The following is a 25101-nucleotide window of genomic DNA, read 5'->3' on the forward strand; positions in this document are numbered from 1 at the left end:
ACAAGCCATCAAATCTGACTTTGAGGCACAGCCAAAACTACATCTCAGGTATATTTCAAGGTACATGTCCCAACTGTAGGCCATGGAAACCCAAGTTATGTGAATAATTAATAGGACGGCATGGTCAAATATTTGTTCCCTTTTCTTTACCAATATTTGTTCTTGGATTGGTCAGGATTTGTCAAACTAGAGAAACAGAAACCTGGGAGTATATTTGATTTTTAATGATGAGTTGTGTATATCTGTTTCAGAAAAGCAGCTGGGCATTAGTGGTATGTGTTTGCATTCTGCAAAGTCTCTTGATAGAGTTTCCTGGAAAGAAGAAAGAGGACAATGGAATCTAGCTAACTTCCTAAATCTCCTTTCTCTTGCTATTCATTTCCTTCCTCATGTGCCCTTACTTTAGCATGTATGTGTTTCCCTTACAAAGGAAAGCACAGTCTTGCTAGAAGTATTGAACAGATCATTGTTTGGAATTGTTTTCCCACTGTGTTGGCTAGGCTACTTTCTTCAGTTTTCCATAAGTGTAGTGAGAGCTGTGGGCTGCGTTTCCGCCGCCCAGCTTTCAGCCGCCTGGCTAGCTTTTGCCCCAAAATAACAACACACAAACTGTATTCATTTAAACACTACGTGGCCCATTAGTAACAGCCTCTTACTCACATCTTGATTAACCCATATCTAATAATCTGTGTAGCACCACAAAGTGGTGCCTTACCAGGAAGTTTCTAGCGTACATCCATCTTGGGCCAGAGCTTCATTGCGTCTGTCTCAGAGAGGAGAGGCATGGCATCTGTCTAATTTAGGAGAGGCGTGGCATCTGACTGAGCCATCTACCTCACTTCCTTCTTCCTGTTCTGTCTACTCCACCCACCTAAGGGCTGGCCCATTAAATGAGCCAGGCAGTTTCTTTATTAACCAATGAAATCAACTCAAACAGAAGACTCCCACATCACATAAGTGGTAGCAAAAGCAACATCTCAGCTTTCCCTAAATTTTTCTCTGGTAGCACCAGAAGATTACATTCATGAGTCACCATCTCCCCTCTGTAGTCTCCTACAGTTGCTATAATTGGTCTATTTTGTGCACAGCCCACTTGGCTCCAGAAAGCTAGTATTGACTTATATTTCTTTATAGTTGAAGAACTAGAGGGTCTATTGTCTTCAAACTTAAGCATTAAGGGATGGAATTATATAAAAATACCATTCAATTTCAGAAATATGTGTGTGTCTATACCTGCAATTTATATCTTAAATATTTTTAATATTGTATTTATATATATATATAAACTTAAATAATACAATAAAGAGATGTTGTCATTATTTTTCTTCTATAGTGCAGAACTGGGGCTTAGAGAATATCAGAAATTTTCTTAATGTCATAAAATAATAAAATTTACACCAGACATATCAACCCTTTTCTCATGCTTTTTAAAATATATGATTTATAGCAATGGCTATGATTTAGGGCAACTGAATTATGATGCAATGCTGTTTTTATGTCCCAATCATATGAGTCTTCTAAACGAACGAGTCATGAAATGTTCAATTCAATAGATAGAAATTAATCTGAATTGAACATGGCTAGACAAAGCCTTGTTCTCTACAGTTTTTTTCACATAAGTGCCAGGAGCTCACATCACCCTTGACCAACACAGTTTTGTTTTTAATTTATTCACCAAGCCTCATTTTTTCTGTCTTGTCACAAATACCTCAAATGAAAATACATACTATTAATCTATTTCTTAGATTATTTTTGTCCCTATTTGTCAGCCTCTATAGTTTCTACCCACTCCTGAGATACTTTGACATCTGATCCATTAGACATTCCTAACTACGCAATGGATGTTCAATCAATATATATCAGGTATTGGCAATTATGTCAGATAAGTTAAAATTGCAATAAGTTTCACTTAAAATTGTAGCCAGTGAAGTTATAGGTCAAATAAGAAGACTCTGTTGGTAGATGAATGTTGCTGAGTGCTTCTGTGGACATTGTCTAAACTTGCCTTTGGTCCAGAGAAAAGAATTCTGTATTAGTACAGCTTTATTTTTCTCCATAAGTCTCTTATCACACACTGAAGCCCAGCTAGAAAGCCAAAAACTAATATTAATTTCTTAATTGACCAGTATTTTGTCAATTTGACCCAAGTTTAGAGTCATCTGAGGACAGAAAACAACAACTTTTAAAATTGCTTCTGTAAGGTTGGTCTTTAGTCAGGACTGTGGATCATTTCCTTAATGCTCATTGATGTGGGAGGGCCAATCATATTGTGGGTGGTGGCAGCCCTAGGAAGGTAGTCCTGAAATGTATAATAAAGGAGGCTGAGAAAGCCATTAGGAGTAAGCCAGTAAGGGGCATTCTTACATGGCAATTTGAGTCCCTGCCTCCAGGTTCCTGCCTTGAGTTCCTGCCCTGACATCCCTCAGTGTTGGACTACAGACTTCAAGCTGAATTAGACCATTTGCAATAAAATTTTCTTTAGGCCATTCTGTGTCATCATGACATTAGAAACCTGTGACATTGCCAAGTATCCTAAGCGTAGAAAAAGCTTCCTTATACCTTAACTGACAACTTGAAGGGTTAAACCTCATTGCCTAACTGCCCAGTTAGATGAATAAAACCATGGCAGTGCTTTGTGTGGGTGGACACTGTACTTGTATGGGAAAAGACATAGGGGCAGGAAATTGAAGGATTTAAGGAATATTTGCTAATCATTCTCATCTCCCTGTTTTGATCTGTACCTATCTGTACCTCATATACTTATGCTCCATCATTCTACCCTTTTCGTTTTCTAATATTCTCTTTGTCATTAAGCATCATCTAATGTTTCTGTCACTAACCACGGTCGTTGTTCTTTTTTCATTAATCTTTATTCCCTTTAAGTTTATTTTCCTATCTGAAATCACTTCAGGGATTTCACCGCTTTCTAGACAATGTTTCAACAATTTTTTTTTTTTTTTTTTAAAAAGGAAACGCCAATGTTGTATCTTTAAGTATAATTTAAGAAGTAAAACTAAGAGTTTTGGTCAGATCTTCTAATCTATATGAAGCTTACAACAAAGGATTATCTAATCACAAATCATTCTGGAAAGCGCCCTCTAGTACAATGTAGAGTGCATGATGTGTTATTTACTGAGCTTTGAGTCATCAGTGACATTTCATATCCAAATACTACACTAAGTATGTTATGCCTCAACTCTAACTCAGTTTGACATAAACAACAGCAAAGTAGACTAAGTGAACTCAATAATCCCTGCCTTTCATTGACACAACAAAAGCAGTCTCACAGAACAAAGACACACTGGGGATTCCACAGTTTTAAAAGTTAGATTCCTTGATACCTACGTACTTGATAAGATCTGACCTAAAATGGACTTCTGCTTTCAGAGGTATAATTATATCATTCATAGAACATACTCTAAATCTCACTGAGGAGATCATGCTTTATGCCAAAAAGAGGGAATTCAATAAACTTCTTTTGATTTAGGATGACTTCAGCCATAACAGACAAAAGGGAGTCACCGTAAACAATAAAAATAATCATGAATGAATCAGATCATTTTAAGGAAACATGAGACTATGAACTCTGTGACTTTGATAATATCCTGTAGGCAGTGGAATCTAGTTTATTAGTAGAAAACATTTTAAATATTAACATTTTTCATAACATAAAGTAAAGATAAATTTTATATTTATTAAACAGCAACTCTATATTTAGAGATAGTATCATTCCCTAGTATTTATTGCTGAATATATGAATTCATATATACTATTAAGCATATAAATTCAAAAATGTTTCTGTCATTATAGTAATCTGGTGTTCACTCTTCTGTGTGATTTAATTTGTCTTTTCTTTGCCAGTTAATTTTCTATTCATTTTATTTTAAATTCTGCAATTGATAATCAAATAGATTTATTACTACCTTTGATGTGTTATAATTTCCTTAAAAGGTTAACAGGAATATTGAGCTTTAAAGTACATTAACCTATTTTGTAATGAATACACATCTATTACCAATCATATACTTCTTTTAATTTTATATGATTATTTTGTGTGTATATATATGCATATATGACACAATAGATTCTATAAATCACAATAAATAACTTGTCTTAGTGCATTCTGTATTGTCATAGCAGAATATTTAATGCAAGGTAATATATGCTTTCTTTCCTTTTCGATTGCAGTTGCAAAACACCAAGACCAGGGCAACTTATTAATGAAAGCATTTAATTTGGCTTCTAATGTCATACGGTTAAAGGTTCGTCCTGGCTGAGCAGCATGGCAGTAATCAGCAAACACATTGGCTGGAGCAGCAGCTCACAACTCACATTTTAAACCACAAATATGAACCAAAAAAAACACACTGGAGATGGCACCAGTCTTTTGAAGCCTCAAAATCATTCTTAAACCCCCAATAACACTGCCATCTTTAAAATCAAAAAGCAAGTTACATGCTTCCAATATATACTGTCACAGAACAGACATTGTCAACCCAAAAGTGAAGACTAGGGTCATAGGAAGGAAATAGTCCACCACACAGGACCCAAATATAGCTGGACAAACTCCAGATCCTTTATTCCATGTCAGTGCATTTAGATGGATCTACCTTTGCTGCTTCACTGACGAAGAGATGCATCACTGTGGCTGATTCCATTGTCTGTGTCCAATTTCCTTGTCAGATTTTTTGTTGTTGTTGTTTTTGTTTTTCGAGACAGGGTTTCTCTGTAGCTTTTGGAGCCTGTCCTGGAACTAGCTCTTGTAGACCAGGATGGCCTCGAACTCACAGAGATCCGCCTGCCTCTGCCTCCCGAGTGCTGGGATTAAAGGCGTGCACCACCGCCGCCTGGCTTCCTTGTCAGATTTCTAGTGGTGCTGGCATGTTCAACATCGTGGGGTCTCCAGTCACATCCAGACTTCATATTTGCAGCTTAGGCAATGGCCTGTTTATGCTGGGGCTGCCTTGCCACGCATTGCCTGACACTAACAGTTCTCAGAGGAGATCAATAAGTAGGAAGCAGAAACAACAGGGCAATGGCATGAGTCTTCTGAAACCTCAAAACATGCTCTCAGTGACATACATCCTCTAACAAAGTCCACCTCCATTCTAATCCATACCAAATAGTTCCTCCAGTGGGGGACTGAATATTCAAGCCTAGAAACCTATGAGGCAATTATCACTAAAACCACCATAGCAGGTAAAGAAGAGAGGCCTGTTTCCTTCAAGGTTCTAGAGGCTGAGAAGTTCAAACAAGATGCTACCAGGTCATCTGGTACACAATCTCTTGGATGCAACAAAGCTTAGTGGAGAAACGGGGAAAACTGGAAAATACCCCAGACCAATTAGAACTGCACTAGCCTCTGCCAAAGATGAAACATTCTGACATAATTATTTCCCACTAGATTCCATCTCCTGGAGTACATTCATCGAGCAAACTGTAACAGTGAAGGTAGAGCTTCCAACACATGAGCCTCCAGGACTCAAAAGTCCAGAGACAAAACCATTGTATTTCACAGTAAAACCAAAGAGTTAATTTAACTTATGCAGGTCACAATTATATAGAGAGATAGGATGCCCAGTGGAAAATATTTTATTTAAATTTTTTAGAATTTTTTAAGAATTTTATACATGGGAACTCTATTTATATCATTTATACCAATCCCTTTTGCCTTCCAATGCCTATGTCCCAACATACTCAATCTTAAATCTATGACTTCTGTAATTATCTTTGCTATACAAAGATAAATAGAATTAATTAAAAACTTTGAAAGAATAGAATGCTACAAATTAGATTGAGTTTTAAGTAAAATTTTGCTGAGTTTATAAAATTTAATGATTTAAATGACATACCTCTCTGTTGGCCAGTTAGGGTACTAAAGATAGTAGTACTAGTAGTATAGTGTCTTATGAAAAATGTAAAGAAAAAACAAGAAAGTAAATAAAGTCCCTTTAACATATCGGGGCAATTGGTACTGTTAATATATCTTTTGTCACATTTAACATCTTTTGATTTTTTTTCTAAACTTTAATTGGGAGTTATTTTGTAATCGATTATTTTTATTTTCCATGATGCTTTTGCCTTAGTGCATCAACTTTGCTACATTTGTTGAAAAGACTTTTTGCACAGCTTGCCTTTTGATTTCTATATTGTTTTGAAGTTAAATATGTTAGCTAAGATAGAAGGCTGCTTAGGTCACTTTTCTGAAGTATTCCAATTATTTTTCAGACACTTTCACAAACCTTGAGCACTTATATTTTTCTGCCTGCACTTGGTTCTTCATAGAAATATTTTCTATTAATATCTTTGGTAGATCGAAACTAGATAACCTTCTATCAGTTGTATTCACACACATTGTGGTCGGTCTATCCCCCAACTTACAATAAATAAAAATAAATTCCAGGTTAAACCTAATAATATTTACTTTCTTCATATAGTTGTGTACTTCAAGATAACAGAAATTCCTTCTTAATATGATGGGTTTGAACTTGTATGATCTCTGATATGCCTTACCCTATACTCCTGAGTCATATATGCTTTTTAAATGTATAGTTACTTCTTCCTTAATGCCACCATATTTGATCATGTCAACCCCTTTATTCTGAAGTGATTGCCTTAACTTAAACCCCTGAAGATATTTTTTGTAAATTTTTTACTGATTTTATTCTACAGTTTGTTAAACAAAACCTAAATTATTTGAAGTATAACACATTTGAATCTGCTAAAGGTAATTTATAGTGTTTTTGAGAAACACATTCATTAATAATGTTTTGGGATATTTTCATAAATGACTTAAAAGGCCATTAAATTGTTTAGTAATACAAATAAATATTTTTCTGTATTTAGATATTTTGAGTCAGCAATAGTAATATGTTTTTATCCCCACAAATAGATGATATTCATACCTGTGTTTAAAGTAAATATTCCTAATGCCTGTGCCAGTAGATACTCATTTCAAATTCCTGACAGAAATCCAAAGATAATAATAAATAGTCAGACCTTGACATTATTAAATGATACATGAGACAGTTATGCTAATTTAGCCTTTGACTTATCCATCATTTTCCAAAATTCTCTTTTGAAATGAAATTGCCATTTTAGTAAAATGTGACTGTATATAATTTTAAGAAAAAATATATTTTCAGAGCAATAACTAGAAAATATAATCATTATTTAATACTCGAAGGCAAGAATAAATAAAACATGATCTACTTTTTGGCAGTTAGTTTGAAAAACATCCTTACCAAGGTTATAGGTAAACCTCATCTCAGTTTTGGTTTTTATATTGTTTTGTTTTCTTTGTTTTATTTTTGTTTTTATTACTTGGCATGGGATCACTTCACAAAGTCCTGGTTATCCTGCAAGTCACTATGTGACTTGAATTCATAAAGATCAAATTACCTCTGCCTTCCTAGTGCTGGGAATAACATCATGCACCATCACCGCCATTTAGTTTTTAGCATGTGAAAAGGGCCTAATTTGTCATGATGTATGTAATAGTACCTTCTTTCCTATTGTCTTATTTTGCAGCAAATAAAAGGGGTCATGGTTTACAAAAATAGCGCAGCTGGTTAGTACTGCAAATACACAAAGACACATGGAAATGAGAAAGAGGAAATTTCTCAAAGACTTCCATTACATTAGTGCTATTGTGCGGTGGTTCTGTGTTTGCTTTGTGTAGGTGATCAAAGCAGTGGAAGAGGGGTACCGCCTGCCAAGCCCCATGGATTGTCCTGCTGCTCTCTATCAATTAATGCTGGATTGCTGGCAAAAGGATCGAAATAGCAGGCCCAAGTTTGATGAAATCGTCAACATGCTGGACAAGCTGATACGAAACCCAAGTAGTCTGAAGACATTGGTTAATGCATCAAGCAGGTACAAGACCAGACTTGAGTAACTTTTCCTGAGGATATCTGGCCAAGCTGACATAATAAATGTTTCATTAAGTCATTTATGTATTACTACAGGAAGCTGTGTGACAATTTATTTAACTATAAACTTTCATAATATTTTCCTCTTGAAATAAAGACGATATATTTCAGTATTGATTATTAGCATATGGTTGTATGGTGGCATTCAGTTTATGGACACTGATGACTGATAGGAGTCTTTGCCTTTATCTGGTTGTACAGAGATATTTGTTAATAATTTATTATTTAGCTTGAAGATTTAAAACTGGTAAAAGAATAATTTTGTGGGAAATATGTACAAGCCAGTAACCATATTTTCTACTTTTCTGAATTACAATAAAAATGTATTTAAATAACATTGAATATTTGCAAAGTACGTCTTTCTCTTTAGCAGAAAAAATTGTTGAAATATTCCAAGTAATAAAAATCAAGTTGGTTCCAAATTAGAAAATGTACTACATTTTTAGCTTCAGTGTATTTAATGTCATTGTCTGTTTTTTACAAGAAAGGAAATCATGCTAATAGCTGAAATGCGTGCCTATTAAAATGAATTAAATGAAGTTTTTTGCTTATGATAAAGTTGCATAAATTCAATAATCTTGTTTGCTAAGTATTTCAACATAAGTCAGAAATGAACCCTAAAAATCTGTTGAGATATTTTGAACTTTCTATACTAACAGCGGGAGATTATATCTCCTTAGGAATTATTCCATATTTTCCCTAAGTATACTTTTAAATTCCTTATGGTGATGTATAATAGTATTAAATCTGTCTCTAATATACTTATTTGAATGATGTTGAGGTGATTGTCACAAATGAATCTAAGGAAAGGTGATAATTAAAAAAAAACTTCTAGTGTTCTAAATCATATTGATTTTTACTTAAGCATCTTTCCTTTTTTTAAAATATAGTATATAGGTATATAGGATTTTCTTATATATAATTTATAGAATTTAACATAATAGGCTTGTGCATAGAGTAAGCATTCAATATGTACTATTCACTAACTATCTTTAATTAAACAGTCACATACATGAACTAATTCTGCAAGGAGTTTGCTCTTGGATATCATCCACGCCCACTTATATTACAAGATCTGATGAATCCAGTAGCTATATAAATAATATTTGAATATCTCATTGTGGACAGAAGTTTCTGTTCTTCCCCGTCCACAGTTGTTCAGTTCCAAAGAAACACACAGAATTTTATATTAATTATAAACTGTTTGGCCGATTAGCACAGGCTAATTTTTAACTAGCTCTGACAACTTAAATTAATCCATAATTCTTTTCTATTTTTAGCCACATGGCCTTGTACCTTTTCTCAGTGCAGCATTCCCATCTTGCTTCCTCTGTGTCTGACTGCTGACTGCATGCCTGCCTTTCCTCTTCCTAGAATTTTTCTAGTCTTCTTGTCCCACTTATTCTTCCTGCCTGACTACTGGTCAGTGTTTTATTAAGCCAATGCAAGTGATGAATCTTTACAGTGTATAAGAGCATTTCCCCACAGCATCTTAATAGGTTTTTAATATTTTTCATTTAATGATCTTATTTTCTAAACTCTATTGAACACTCCCCAATGGTAATATTCTTTAGATATGACTATTTACAAAATTTTAAGGATTCCATAATTTAATATTCAGTCAATTCTTAGCTCAGTTCCTTCTTTATATCTATCTTTAATAAATTATTATAAAACTTTAATTAATGACCAGAGATCAGTATATCATTCAACAAATATTATATTTTCCAGTTTATATTATGCTGTGAGCTAAAATCTGGAGACAGCAGGTTTAATACAGCAGATTTAGATAAAGGAAGAATTTCCTTTATGGAGCCAGCATACTAGATGATGAGAGAGAGACAAAAATCAAATCATCATACAAATACAGCTTGTATTTGTTTCTGTACTGGAGAATGAGAGTAGAATTCCAGATAACATAGAGTCTATAGTGTTAATCTGGTAGAGACATGAAGTTGTCTTCTATTTTAATTTACATTTTTTGATCTTAAAATACAATTACATCATTTTCTCCTTTCCCTTTCCTCTTCCAATTCCTCCCATGTATTTCCCCTAGGTCTCTCTCTAAAATTCCCCAAATTCATGACCTGGGCTTCTTTAATTGCACCGTGTGTGTGTGTGTGTGTGTGTGTGTGTGTGTGTGTGTGTTTGTGTGATTCCATGTTAGCATTAAAATAGGTTTCATCTTTTCCCAGGTCTTGTTTAGACTACCATGTTGTTGAGAGTCTATGGGTACAGCGTTCCTAACATTTCTAGGGGACACAATATCACAAAAGAATTCTCTTACAATTTTTCTGTCTCCTCTTCTGCAATGTCCCAAAAGTTGTGTTGAAGATGTGTCATTTGGTATTGAGTACCATATGATCACTTGTTCTCTGAATCTTGATCAATTGTGGATTTCTGTAATGAACTCTTTGCAAAGAGAAGTTTCTTTGATGAAGGAAAAGATCTATATTTTTCTATAAGTTTTAATATTTGTAATGCAGTTAGTAATTATGTTGCTTTCATAAAATGGCAGTTATTACTTCTTCTCTAAGATCCACGAATCTCATTTACCCTGAGTAATTGGCTAGACTTCTAGTACCAGGCATGATTTCCCATTTGTTGAATTAAATCCAATTAGAGGGGTGATGATTTCCACCATGATGTTAATAGTACTACTGCACACATAGTGAGTCTTATTGTGCAATGATGGATATTCTGTAATTCACTGGCATCATCAATTGTAGGACTATCCTACCCTTGCAAGCCTCCCTGACTTACGGCAGAATGAGACTTTCAGATCAAATCATGTTTGATCCTTCAGGTTCTGTGTCAGAAGTGCATGGTGCCTATAGTCATACAGATTTACCATGAAGGTTTCTTTAATGAAGTTGGTGGTCAGTGGAAAAAAATTGGTCAAATATAAAATTTTAAGTTATATGGATAAAATGTACTATGATAGACTGTGAGGAAAAATGAGAACAAGGAAGAGCTGGATTATTGTATCAAATGCTGTAATTAGAAACACTTGATAAGTTGGTAGAGAAAATGAATTTTATTCTGGCCATGTTGAATTTATGTTTGTATGAGAAACCTGAAAAACTCAAGTCAAGCTTATGGCAAGCTGGAGATTAAAACTTTACATAATGAATTTAATATGATTTAATGCCATCAAAAATGAAAAATGAAAATTTATTTCTTTTTCACAGATAATATACTAATTTCTCTATCATAAGCCCACATCCACATTCTACAATGAAAGTCTAAAGATTATTTTTGTTTTTCCCCACTTCTATTTTGAATTATTTATTATGCAAGTGATTGTATATTTCCTTACCATTTAATTGTCCCAAATATTCTCTTAATTTGACTTAACATTGTAAGTACAGATCAAAATTCATCATTTGTTCCTTGCAATATTTTTGTTTTCTGTGTTTTAGGGTATCTACGTTGTTGGCTGAGCATGGTTCTCTGGGGTCTGGGGCATACAGATCTGTAGGTGAATGGCTAGAAGCGATCAAGATGGGCCGGTATACAGAGATTTTCATGGAAAATGGATACAGTTCAATGGACGCTGTGGCTCAGGTGACCTTGGAGTGAGTAATTTTTCTGATCATTTTTACATAAATGTTGGGGCAAGAAAAGTATATGCAGACAACAGAGTGGATGCAATCAAGGGAAACCAGTTAAGCTCTGTCCTTATGTGGCAGATTTCAAAGAAGCCTCATCTTTTTTTAGCCTGTATTATTAACAGCTGCATGGTTCATGCTTCCTGTGACCAGTACCTTTGCATTCTTGTGCATCAAACAAACAACATTTGAGTATTTGGATAACTGGAATTATAACTTCATGGCAAAGTACTGGTACTTTATGTTGTGGAAAATTATGTTTTCTTGTTGAGTTTTTATACGGATACTTATGTTATATGAATGTAAATAGAAAACAAAAGAAACTGTAAGCACAATTGGTGTGGTTAGTCCTGTGTAACAAAAAACAAAAAACAAAAACTGAAAGAACTTAACCCCAAATGACAGCTTTCTGCAGTCAATATCCAAGTAATGGCTTAAACCAAGTTTCTCTGGCAGGAAGCTCATTTAATATCCACATGGTGCAACTTACATTCTTGAAGTCTCAGAATATGTTAGAGCCTGCCTCTGATGTGTTGTTATTTGGTACAATCTCAGTGGAACCAATTGTGCCCTTTTCTGTTTGCACGTTTAAGATACAATTTAGTAAATCCTATTAAATAAAACTCACTAGAGCTAAGTATCGAATTGTTTAAGGCTGTAAGTCATTTGTACTTTATTATATACCCTTTATGTGTAATTATTTTAGCCTAATCATTATTTGTGAAATTAATAGTCCTATTATTGTGGTTCCATCTAGATTAAATCTAAATTAATAATGTTTTAACCTGTGAAATCATGATAACTGACTTCACATGACCTGTGAATTTAAAGGTTAAAATATTGTTATAAGAATTTTAAAAGGTTAGGATGTTCTAAGTCACTAAACCACCATCTGAACTTCATCTCTTAATGTAATATCGATACTGAGTGCTTCTGTAGACATCCTTAGCTATCATTTTGGCTTGTTTGATTCATGCAATTCATTGCTCATCACCACAAAAGGTAACAGGGTACCATTACTTATTATGGACTAATGTCACAGCACTGTCTTCCTTCATACTGATAACTAAGCATACATAATATCACAACCACTTGGCTTGCTTTCTTAGTTTACTTAATCCCATTCTCAGAGTTACTATTAAATCACATCTTGAAAACACGAATGTTTTGTCCATTATTTTTTGGATGCTTAAGAAATTCATTTGTGCTGTAGTTAAACAGTATACTAAAATATATTCCTGATGATTTAAAACTATTTTTACATAATTACTATTTAATTTTTCAGTAAAATGATCATTTTAATTTATTAAAGTCATTTGTCATTTTATATTAAAATGATACTGTAGGTATTTCTTCTACCCAATGTCAGATTTCTTGTAAATACATAATAAAATTATTTGCATTAAACAATGTCTCTGTTTTTATTGAGAATATATATCATATATATATATATATATATATATATATAGTTAGGTCTGTGTTAGTTTTCTTTATTCTTTCACATGCAATTATTGTTACAAAACATGGTTTCATGTTTATTTTTAAAATTTATTTTGGTGAGACTGTTACCTTCTTGTAAGTTGTTCTATTTCTTGGGGACCTCAAAATAGTAAAAATATATCTAATATTATTGTCCCATGGTTTCACTTTTTCTTATTTCTTGAAGTTCTTTCCTGTTTATTTCAGTAACCTCCTAAAATCTTTTCAGTATGTGTGTACTTTCTCAGGGCCTAGGAGTCTCTTCTAGCTTCTCATAACTGTTCCTTTGTTAAATTGCCTCTTTCAATTCGTTTACTGGAAACAGAAGAGTAAAGTCAAAGAATTTTGTTTTATGTAAACTGTTTCAAATTAATGAAATCCATAGTCATTACTATAATCTTTACTAAGAATTGGGCATGTGAATTCTATCTCCAAAGATGATAAATTTTTAGAGAGCCTGACATTATTAGAAGCAAATTCTGTTGTTTACTGTGACTCTTTATGACCACAGTGTAGCTAGTTAGTATGTTTCATTTGTCCAAGTATCATTTTAAGTTATATACAAAATAAGGAATCATCAGTTGCTTCTTTGGTCAAGGATTAAAAAAAGTAATATGTACAGTATTTTAACTTAACATAGAAAAATAAATAAAACTGTCCTGTGCTGAGAAAAAACACCCTAGAAATGAGGTCATTACAAAACTAAGTATATGCTCTTGGACACCCTGATGATACCTCTGGATACCTGGACATCACCCAATATCTAAATACTAATTGTATCAATCCTATGAAAAACTGTAACAAGATAATCAAATATTATTCCTGGAAGCCAATAAGGGACTGACATACTTAGAACTATGTAAATGTTTAGAAAAATGTTAAATCAACCCAAAAAGCAAATGCACAAACTACTATACATTAAATTTGTGTTTTATGCTTGATGAATTTGAGTGTATATTAAGTTTAAAAATATAAAGATTGAAAACAGTTCTCCTTTTTATAACCATTGGTTCAAAACTACCTTAATCATGGTTATTTTGCATTTCAACTATTGGCCAGTACATATATGACAAATAAAAAAAAAGAACTCATGTATCTTGAAGTAAGGCATATTCAATAAGGATAGCTTTGAACTTTCGATGTTTCTGCTTGCTGCATGTCTTCCTTTCCCAAACCACACTATTCTGTCGGTATACAATAATGATATTTGAATAGTTGTGTACAAAATGGCAAGACTCTACTCATGTACAAGCGCAGTGAGTTACTGCTGACATGGGAGAGTGTGAGCTGGAGACAAGTGGTTTAATTGAAGCTAAAAAATTTCAAGTAAGGACGTGATCAAAGTTGCTCTGTAAATTTCTCTTTAGGCCAGTGCTGTCAAAACTTGGTTATACAGAAAATGAGCAAAATCCAGTGAATTTAAATATTATACCAATTTTCCGTAAGCTGAATAAATTCCTGTAATAGTTATAAGGATGGTGTCTTCTGATTCCAAAACAGCAGTTTTCTAGATCTGCATCGCAAATTTCTGAAGACTGACCCAAATAGCTTCACCAACCTGTGAAGGAAGTCATTACACATAATTTAGTATGTTCTCAAAGCATGCATAGGAGAGCTTGCTAGTCTCTGTGCTGTATGCATTTAAACTAATATTCTGAGGGTAATTTTTACAAGGTCTCATCTCTACAAAATGATTTAATATTCTCTTGATAAATATATTTGCCTTCAACAGTACCTAATAAGTGGTTATTCATATTTTTAAAAGTAAACCAGAAAAAACTGATAGCACACAGCTCCATTTTAAAACTGATAAAACTATAATGTTGTGTAGCTGAGTGAATGTTCAGTAGTGTCTCATGTAACTTCTACTATCAAGCCAGTAAAGATGAGGTTTAATCCCACTAAAAATTCTAAAAGGTGCATAAAGCACAATGGAGAATGAGCAAGGGGAGTCTCTCTCTCTCTCTCTCTCTCTCTCTCTCTCTCTCTCTCTCTCTCTGTCTCTCTCTCTCCCTCCCTCCCTCCTTCCCTACCTCTCTTCCTTTCTCCCTCCCTCCCTGTATTGCACATACACACATGAGTGCATCGTATCCTGCATATCAAGAAGGTGTCTTCATATATACCAGGCACTTTTTATTCTTTAACTTGTTCTCTTACTTCAGAATCACAATATACTAATAGTGTTTTCCGTTACTTCGTATCATGGAATAATGTTTGAGAAGATGTTGAAATATAATCCCAGCAATGGCACCACATTACATGCACTGATCTTCTAACACATGTCATGTCAGTGCACAGTCGACAACGTCCCTTTCTCATCATGTTTGGCTATGTAAGTCTGTTCTTAAGGGTGCTGGATCAGTGCTAGAAACATCCTCATGTGCTGTTCAGATTTCAAGTGGTCACAATGCAATGTAATGTGTATAAAGAGGCTACATCTAAAATGATTCAAACATGGCATTAACTATTCAAACACAGTTAAACAGGACAAAAAGTGTATCCTTAACCATCAAAAATTGTTTCCTTCCAAAAGTCACTGTACCAGAGTGGAGTCATTTCCTTGTAACACACTCTCTAACTATTGTTACGAATCTGCCCACTGTAGACATGTAGAAGACAGTAAAATAGAATCTGTTATGATTGGAAGATGACTTATTGGCTAAAGTACTTTCTGGGCTGTTATGAATTCAGATAGCCAACACCCACATGAAGGCCATCTATGACAGAAGTGTTTTTAAAGCGATTTCTGTGTATCAGAGACAAGCCAATCCCAGGGTATTCACTGTTCAGTCTATCTGCAGAAGCAGACTCTAGGTTCAGTGATGGATCTAGTTCAATGAATGGATGAATAAATGAATGTAAATAAGGTAGATAAGCAATTTAGGAAGATGTCAGCCTCTGGTATCCATATATGTCTACAGAGTTGAGAATAGATATACCATATGTCACATGCACAAACACAGGAACACATGAATATGTGCACACACACACACCTATATATATATATGAATATATATATATATATATACATACATATATACTCACAAAGGAAAACAAACATAAAACAAACTGTTTGAAATAACCATAGTTGTGAGATGAAACTATTTCCAATATTTTAATGCATTTTTCAGTATTGGAAGAAAGATATTCAAGCTTCAGATAATTATCTCCAGCAGCAACTTAATTCTCAAAGGCATTGTCTGAGAACAGTTTAAGTTGCATAAATACTTGTTCTCTCTGTTTTCCACTAAACAAGGATATTATGGATATTTTTATTACAAGCATATAATAATACCAATTTGTTTCTCTATATATCACTTTCATAAATCTTAAAGTAATAAATCAGTTTTAAAGAATTACCACAGAACTCTACAAAAGATGTACTTATTTGCAACAATTTCTAAAATGTAATTCTTTATTTTTTGTGCCGAAATCTCGGTGGGGACCTCCAATTGCCGCGCACTGCACCCCCGTGTCTGCATTCTGTGAGCTGGCACCCAGATCACGAGCTTCAGGCAAGGGGGCTGGAGGTTAAAATACACAAACACATACAGACAGAGAGACAGCTACACGGGTCATCCTTGAATTCCTCAAGAATGCCCCCTTTATTGTGTTCAGGGGCAGATTATATAGAGATAGCCACGCCCCAGCCAAACCCACCAGAAACCACTCTCCTGCCATCAGGGACTCTTGAAGGTCTAGTGCTCAGAGCAGCTGTAGGCACTCAGATCAGGGGAAAACAAGTTGTTAACAAGAAATTCAGGATCAGAGGTTTCACTGCTCCCAACATTTTTGTAATTTCATTTTTTTTGCATGGTGAAATAAATGACAGGAAAAGAAAAGGCAAAGGAGGATGGAAAGAATTTCAGTGTTCCAACCATATGTCTGAGTGTGTAGAGAATATCAGATAATAAACCGATATTGAAAATCTATTTTATGTGTTTTTAACCAGAAAGATTAAGACAAATTTAACTTAAAATCTGTATGAAAGTTTCTAGCTAAGTATGAATTTATACAACTTTAATTCTAACACTTGAGAAGAGAAATTAATTTTGACTACTCCCAGAAATACACACTATGTAAGCATATTCATAACTAAATGCAATTCTTCAAAACATTCCTTTTTCAGCATAACATACTCAATATAATGACATTTTATATTTTTTGTGATCAGATAATTTTTGGACTACTAAATTATAATTGTATCAGCTTTAGCAAAGCTACATATATAAAAAAATATGCCAAGCAAATGATTCAATGTCATTCTAGCTAAAAGTCACAGTGTGGCACAAACATATATACACAGACAAACACTTCAAAATAAAGTGTTACATGGAAAAGGCCATGTCATTTGATTTAGAAAACCAATACATTTGGGGTTTTAAGACATTGCAAGAAAACATAACCGTTATCTTTTAAATGTTGTTTCTAGTGATTACATGAGTAAGTATGGATTACATAACAAAAATGCATATGTTATTTAAATAAAGACATAGCCCTTGGAATTTGGATGTATCACTTAGGATTTTACAATACATATGACAAAAGTAAACTTTAAAATATGATTTCTAATCTCAATTTAATTTTTTTTACTAGAAACTGATTTTTCCAAGCTCAAAATTAAGTCCTTAATGTCCTGGCTGTGATCTATACTTTGCTAGGAAACACCCATAAATGTTCACTTGACAAATTTTCATGAAACTTATAGAATGATCAGAATTATCAACAATGCAAACTATGTTTTTTTGTTTTGTTTTGTTTTTCGAAACAGGGTTTCTCTGTGACTTTGGAGCCTGTCCTGGAACTAGCTCTTGTAGACCAGGCTGGTCTCGAACTCACAGAGATCTGCCTGCCTCTGCCTCCCTAGTGCTGGGATTAAAGGCGTGCGCCAACACCGCCAGGCCCACAAACTATGTTTTAATGTAGATTCATTATACAACTTTAGTCAAAACAACAATAAAATGTGTTCAGTTCGTTGGGGATTTTCCATATTCAATTAGGCTTTCAGTGTTTCTTCTTTTCTTTTCTTTTTCTTTTCTTTCTTTTTTTTTTTTTTTTTTTGTTTGTTTGTTTTGTTTTTTCGAGACAGGGTTTCTCTGTAGCTTTGAAGCCTATTTTGGAACTAGCTCTTGTAGACCAGGCTGGCCTCGAACTCAGAGATCCGCCTGCCTCTGCCTCCCGAGTGCTGGGATTAAAGGCGTGCGCCACCACCGCCCGGCTTCTTTTTTTATTTAGTAAAAATTTCCATCTCCTCCTCGCCTCCCATTTACCCCCCTCCCTCCTCCACCTCCCTCCTCCACTCTCCCTCCCTCTCCTGTCCAGAGAGCAGTAAGGAATCCCTGACCTATGGGAAGTCCAAGTTCCTCCCCCCTCCATCCAGGTCTAGGAAGGTGAGCATCCAAACAGGCCGCCCCCCCCCCCACTCCCCTAAAGCCAGTATGCATAGTAGGGTCCAAATCCCGTGTCATTGTCCTTGGTTTCTCAGCAGCCCTCATTGTCCGCCATGTTCAGGGAGACCGGTTTTATCTCATGCTTTTTCAGTCCCAGTCCAGCTGGGCTTGGTAAGCTCCGAATAGATCAGCCCCACCATCTCAAGTTTATCGAAATCACCCCTAAATGCAATGAGAAATTAAAGTGTGGATTTAAAACTTTGGTTTCCGGTTTTAGTCCTACCTCAGATGCCTAGCTGAATGATTTAAATTTCCCAAGTCTATGTTTCTTTGTCCATAAGGTAAAAATGTGTTAAATTATGTGTTACCATTAAATACATTACAGTACCAAGAAATTGGATGATTATTAAACATCATTGGTTATTCTTACATTTAATGATGTGGTTTTCAATACGGAGAGCGTCTCCATTAGGAATTCACCACTGTCTAAAGAATTTTGTCCCGTCATAATGAGGAATCTCCCCTTGTATTCTAGTATCTGTTCAGCAGAAGCCAGGAAGGCTGTTAAGTAACCTGCAATAAATAGAGTAGCCTTTAATGCTATAGACTCACCTAGCTAATGTCAAGCCCGAGAATGACAATTTAATTTGAAAGAAATACAGCCAAAGTATATCTTTATTTGTCCTTTAATTCTCAATTATCTATTACTGTGATAACAATGGTGACTTTCTTTCTCAGTGGATTTCTACTGAATCTATGTTTTGCTGATGATTTATTTCAAACCTCATCAGTCATTATTTTTATATAGTTCGCTGAAATCTTGTAATTAATGTTAATATCCACATTGTAAAAACAAGCATTTTACTGTCATAAGTATGAGTAATATTTTGGTTGTTTCTCATTTCTAAAATTCTCATAAAAATTCAGAAACTGTAAAGAAGACAAGAATTATAATAATATATTAGTAGATGATTCTTTCCAAGGCTGACAAGGTTGGAGCCAAGGTGTTCAATATTCTTCGTAGCAGAGACTTTGTGTTGCCTGAAAATACTGTTTTACTTATCATGATCTTGTCTTTGTCTTTACTACTATTGGATAGCTAAGAAAATTAAAATTAAGACACAGAATGCAAAAAAGGATATTGTTAGATTAATGTCTTTAGCAAGGTGATTTCCTAAGAAATTCTAGACATTTGTCACTTAGAATTTTGAGTTATAAGTTATTTTTTTTCTTAGAATTAGTTCATAAAATTTTCCAAATATGTGAATTGATTGTATTTGTCCAAACACCCTTTTGAGGAATAATTCCTTTTTAAAGTCTGTGAAATGGCATTTAAAATATATTTGTTTGTTTTAGGTGCTCTATCAGATGAATTTAGAAATACAAACATTTTAAGATTTCTTTTGTATAATTCAATTATTTTTGTATAGTCTTCAGAATTCTCTAACTGTCAAAAAATAAATAAAAGCTGATGTGTGATTTGGTAGAAGATGAAATTCTGGCACTTTGAATCCAAAGTAAAAAAAAATGACACAAACTTTGTTATAAAAACACTGTTGGAATGATTATTGTGTAAAACTGGCTATCATGAATGATAGTTGCACGGAATGAATCAGACCCCAAAATACTTCAATCTTCAATTGATAAGGTATTAAACTCTAAATTATGTTTTATATTTCTTTAGCCAAAATACTGTTTGATGTTGTTTTAGGATCACATTTTCAATGCTGTTCAATGAAACTGTACCCACTGTATTTAGAATTGACTGGTAAGATATATGCACTTATTTTTCATGACTATGTACCATTTCAATTAGGGTTTTCATCCACAGGAATAAATATGTACATTTTTAATGCAAATAGAAACTTTTTAAGTTTTAAAACACACTTTGAAAACTGGACTGTGAATTTCTAAGATTGTCACTATTTTGTGTTACTTCCTGCAAAACATGTGCCCCTTTGCCAGCGTGCAATATTGAGGTGTGCTACAAAATGAATCAGTACATACACCCAATGTGTGCTTTCTTCATGCAGGGACTTGAGGCGCCTGGGAGTGACTCTGGTCGGTCACCAGAAGAAGATCATGAGCAGCCTTCAAGAGATGAAGGTGCAGCTGGTAAATGGGATGGTGCCAGTGTGACCTCTGTGTGTCACTTCTTCAAGTGAACAACTCTGCACTTTGTAAACAGCCCTGAGATTTCTTTTAACAGTTCTAGGAGAAAAGGGAAAAGAGTGATATCTAAACCTTTGGAGGCATTTGTCTCAGCCGTTCAATTTGTAATCAATATTTTACTAAATTATCCATATCTTCCTCTTATTGTCTTCGTTTTTATGAACAAATGTAACCTGCATAGAGTGAAAACATGGAGATAAACATTCTATAATAAAATAGTAACTCAATCCTTCCCCATTACTTCCACAGAATCTAGTACATGAAATATATCAAGACACGGCACCTTTATAGACTGTTAAGGTAGCCCCTTTCAAAACTTGCAGGGATCTACTTGAAAGGAAAAGTTTTAAAGCCATGTGTGGGCTAAGAAAAGCTGCATTTCATTGACGTTTACTTCAAGTCTTAATTGTATACATAGTGTATTGAAGAGCAATATGATTAGATTATTCCTTAAAAGCAGTTTGTAATTTCACATGCAATTACATGTTAAGTTATAGAGAATAGTATATAAACATTTTGCTTGGTCAAGGAAAAGTTCAATACAGGGTGTATATTTATCTTTTTGTATTATATGATTTACTTGTAGTTGCTCTTCTAGAGAACATTAGATGATGATTGTGTATATACTGTATGTATAGTTTATAATATGGCCAGGAACTGACTAAACTTGGATTTGTGTGTGTCTGTGTGTGTGCGTGTATGTGGGTGTGTGTGTGTTTGAATATGCATACGATATGTTCTGCTTGCCTTTTTATGGTGTTTTAATTTTGGAAGTATACAGGAAAGGGTGTTCTATGTTGTAATATGAATAAGAGAAATAGGAAACAGTAGAACAAAATCCAGTCCAAGTCGATGTTGTTGAAAGCAACTATTTAGTTTAGTTAAACAGCTCATGCCTCTAAGGTGAAATCCTCTTTGAGTTTTTACAAATACGTTCTACTATCTCTGACAAAGAAGTTCTAGCTGATAGTCTTATGCCCTACTATGAAATTACACCTTCCTAAGTTCCAGAAAACATTTTCTCCAGCAACTTTGACACTAAGGCACATTAATGTGAGCTGTAGAGATCTGGGTGTGCTGGCTTCTGTTGGTGTCCAAGCGGGGACACTCAAAGTCTCCCTTTGTGCTCTTCTTTGTAGTCACTGCCATTGTGACTCATCAGTTCAAAGGAGGGGGGAGATTTTTTAACTCAGAATTTTGTTTCGAGGTTCTTTTGTTAGTAATAACTCCTTGTTAACATTTTAATTACATTCTGTCCACCACTACACAACCTTGATTATACTTTAAAGAACCAATGAAAAGTATTAAGAAATTAGACTTGTTAAGTAATGTAAAATACTCCAGTCTATTCTATATACTACACTAGCAAAGAGCTGTCATTTGAGGTAAAGTTCACAGAGTTTATTTAAATGTTCAAAAAAGTGAGCATGATAGTGACATGAACAATATTTTATGCTGTTACACTTCTAAAGTCAGGAGAATAGTATGTAGTAATTGAGGAGCAGAGAATTTAAAACGACTTTTAGTGCTACCTTGGTAAAAGCGCGTGAGAGAAGTGAAATCTGCAGGAGAGGTATCAGGGTTTTGTGAGCCATAGTCCTTGCTCTTGTAAGTGTTGGTTTCTCTTCAGTATTAAACCAATAATAAAAGCAATTGTAAAGCAGAATTCCCCCTGTCTCTCTCCCTCCTTTTCTTTTTTCCCATCCTTTTTAAAAGTATGAAGTTTCTCTTTGTTAATGAATAATGAAAGATGAGAACAACAACAAAGTGTTTGTAAATCCACACTGTATTCTAGAAATCTCTATTACTTTATTGAAATTTTTGAGTGAAATACTGTCTCGTTAAAAGTCACAGATAGATATCATCATTAAAAATGCATTTATACAATTAAAAAACAAGATCGTTAAAAACTAGTCCCTATCAAACAAAATAATTGAAGATTTTATACTCTACTGATTTTTTAAAATTTATTTAAATATTAGTAATAAAATATTTGGAGAACTTCATAACAACAAAAGCTTACAAGTACACATGTTAGAGCTTGTACTAGCCACAACTATATGGCTATAAACACAATACACACAATATATTGTTTGATAACTCTGTATGTTCAGAGATTATTGGTAGGTCACATATACATAAGTGGATAACAGTTGGAGTGATGATTTCCGCTTTCTCAAAATAGAATATAAATTATGTTTAATCAAATTTATTTTTCCCTTTGCAATTCAGGTGTTACATTGGGAAAGTAATTCATTGGAATGCTTGATGGTCACACAGCTTTTTATCCATATCTAAAATTTGGTTAACAGTTTCTAAAGAATGTCAATATGATTTTAGAACAAATAGACTTTTCAACTGTACGTGCTCTGCCCCCCAAAGTGGAAAGAATGCCTTTCTAAAATATTTGTTCACCATTGGACATGTCACCAATTGAAAAGTGTCAATCTCATCTATAAATGTGAGAAATGGATCAGGGAGAGGAGCCTGCTCTCGTAAAATGTAGTGAGTCTGTTACTCAGCATTGGACTTGGCAAATTCTAGTGGTGTGAATTCTTTTCCTGTGGATTCATTTTCTTACCCACCGGCTCCCAAATCTAAAGAATAGATTCCATAATTTTCATATATGCAACTGATTTGTAAAATGATATATAATTGTATAGTAAGAAGGTATAACAGGAAATTGCTCTGAGCTGACTGGTTCTATTTGAAGTCATTCAGTTATTATGTTTATCAATCATAATTTATATCTAATCATGCCATTCGCTAGTATGGGCTTTGACAAAAATAAATGATCTCACTGAAATGTAATAATGACATGTAAAATGTAAAGATACTAATTTTCAGAATTTGAAAACTGTAATATGCATGGATTTTAATTCCTGTATTTTATTAATCAACCATCATTCTAAAGTAATGGAATCATTGTACAATTTGCTCAGAAATATTTTATTAAAACTTAAGTGTGTGTAGAATTATTCATTTTGGAAGTTTTCAAAAATAATGCAAAACACCCTTAACTCTATTTATAAAACAATTCTAACCCCTGTGTAATGAAAAGAGATACAACTTTCACATCTCATGTTAAAGTGGAGCTGTTAAAATCGGTTGAGCGATTACACATTTGCATGTCTGCTATTTGAATTCTATGTGGAAGTGAAAGGCTGTAAAGAGGATATTTGTATGTCTATTGAAGTGAGTTTTCAGAAGCACAATGAGAAACGTTCGCCTTTGGAAAGTGTTTTGGCTGTATGGTTCATTAGATGGTGAAGAGAGTCAGGTGTTAGAGTCTTAGTAGGTATATAATGTTGCATAGTAGAAATATCTCTGTCTCATTTTGTTCTTGCTAAAAATTAGGAGGGAAAACTAAATGTGATAATAAACAATCTTTGTTCAAACTTTGCCAGATGTTTAACCTCAGTGTAAATAAGAAGTAAGGACAATATGATGACGATGGAGATAATAATGAGCAAATGAACAGAATCATAATGGTAGCTTTATGTGAAATTTGATAGCTCGAATAAGTCATCATTTTATCTCAATGCTATAGCACAGCTGGTTACATTGAATATTTTTGCTCTATTATGCTGTTAATTATATAGTAATGTATCAAGAAAGAAATAGATAAGAATTTTCTTCTCATTTCTTGTTAATTTATAAGTCTTTCAAACATCAATAGTTGAATGTTCTTATTCAGAATGACCATGTAATTGTCACTTAGAAAAAGCTGCTATTTCTTTTTTTAAAAAAATGTGTGTTTATAATAATGACTCAAGTTCCTTTTCTCAATGTTATTAGAAAAAGTAAAGTTGGCAAAAATACGTCCCATCTTTTCAAGTTGGGTGCTAAAGTCACTGGTTTGAATGGTCAACTATATGTGAATATTTAGACTACTGTAGTTTTGCAATTAATTATTTAAAAGAAGATATATAAATATATAATGCATTTGTAATAGTCTGAGACTAAAGTCAGACTCTGTCCTTTGTTAATATGTTTATCAAAATCACTTAGTTTCAGGCAAATCAGAGACTTTTGTGAGGCCTATCTGACTCTTCAGTAGGCATCAGGAAATCTAATGTCCCTGACTGAAAGTATATTCAAGGAAGGATGAGCATTTTTGTCTTGGTTCGCATCCGCATCTCTGTGAGCTTTCAGTTTGTATACATGTTTTTGTAGTGTATGATATTAAATTTTATATTTTTTCAGAAAATAAAATCCTTTGAATATAGTAAAATCTGGTTGTCGTACTTGATCTCTCCCAAGATTTAAATTTATAGCTTTTTGCATCAGATTTTTATTCTGATAAAAATGTTCACTTTTCTAAGTTATAAATATAACGATTGATGATCATATGTATATTCCTCAGTAAAGAGAATTGTAGAAGATTTTCTGCACTCACCATGACAAAATACAACATGCACGTGAAGAAAGCAATAAAATGAAACAACACCAGAAACCACAACAGAAATAAAAATAAAAAAGGAAAATTATATGCTATTTGTACCATCTACAAAAAGG

General features: G+C 33.8%; 1 protein-coding gene across 5 annotated transcripts in view; it reads left to right on the plus strand.

Moving 5' to 3' along the window:
• The window catches only part of Epha5 (EPH receptor A5), a 314453-nt gene extending 293903 nt beyond the window's left edge, over nucleotides 1–20550 (plus strand). For all 5 annotated transcript variants that reach the window (XM_038327546.1, XM_038327563.1, XM_038327554.1 and 2 more), the window contains 3 exons: nucleotides 7682–7875; nucleotides 11354–11509; nucleotides 20445–20550. In XM_038327546.1, coding sequence (XP_038183474.1) covers nucleotides 7682–7875; nucleotides 11354–11509; nucleotides 20445–20550 — 456 coding nt within the window. The remainder of the gene's footprint in view (nucleotides 1–7681; nucleotides 7876–11353; nucleotides 11510–20444) is intronic.
• The last annotated feature ends 4551 nt before the right edge of the window (nucleotides 20551–25101 follow it).

Source organism: Arvicola amphibius, chromosome 1, assembly GCF_903992535.2.
Source record: "Arvicola amphibius chromosome 1, mArvAmp1.2, whole genome shotgun sequence".
NCBI classification, from domain to species: domain Eukaryota; kingdom Metazoa; phylum Chordata; class Mammalia; order Rodentia; family Cricetidae; genus Arvicola; species Arvicola amphibius.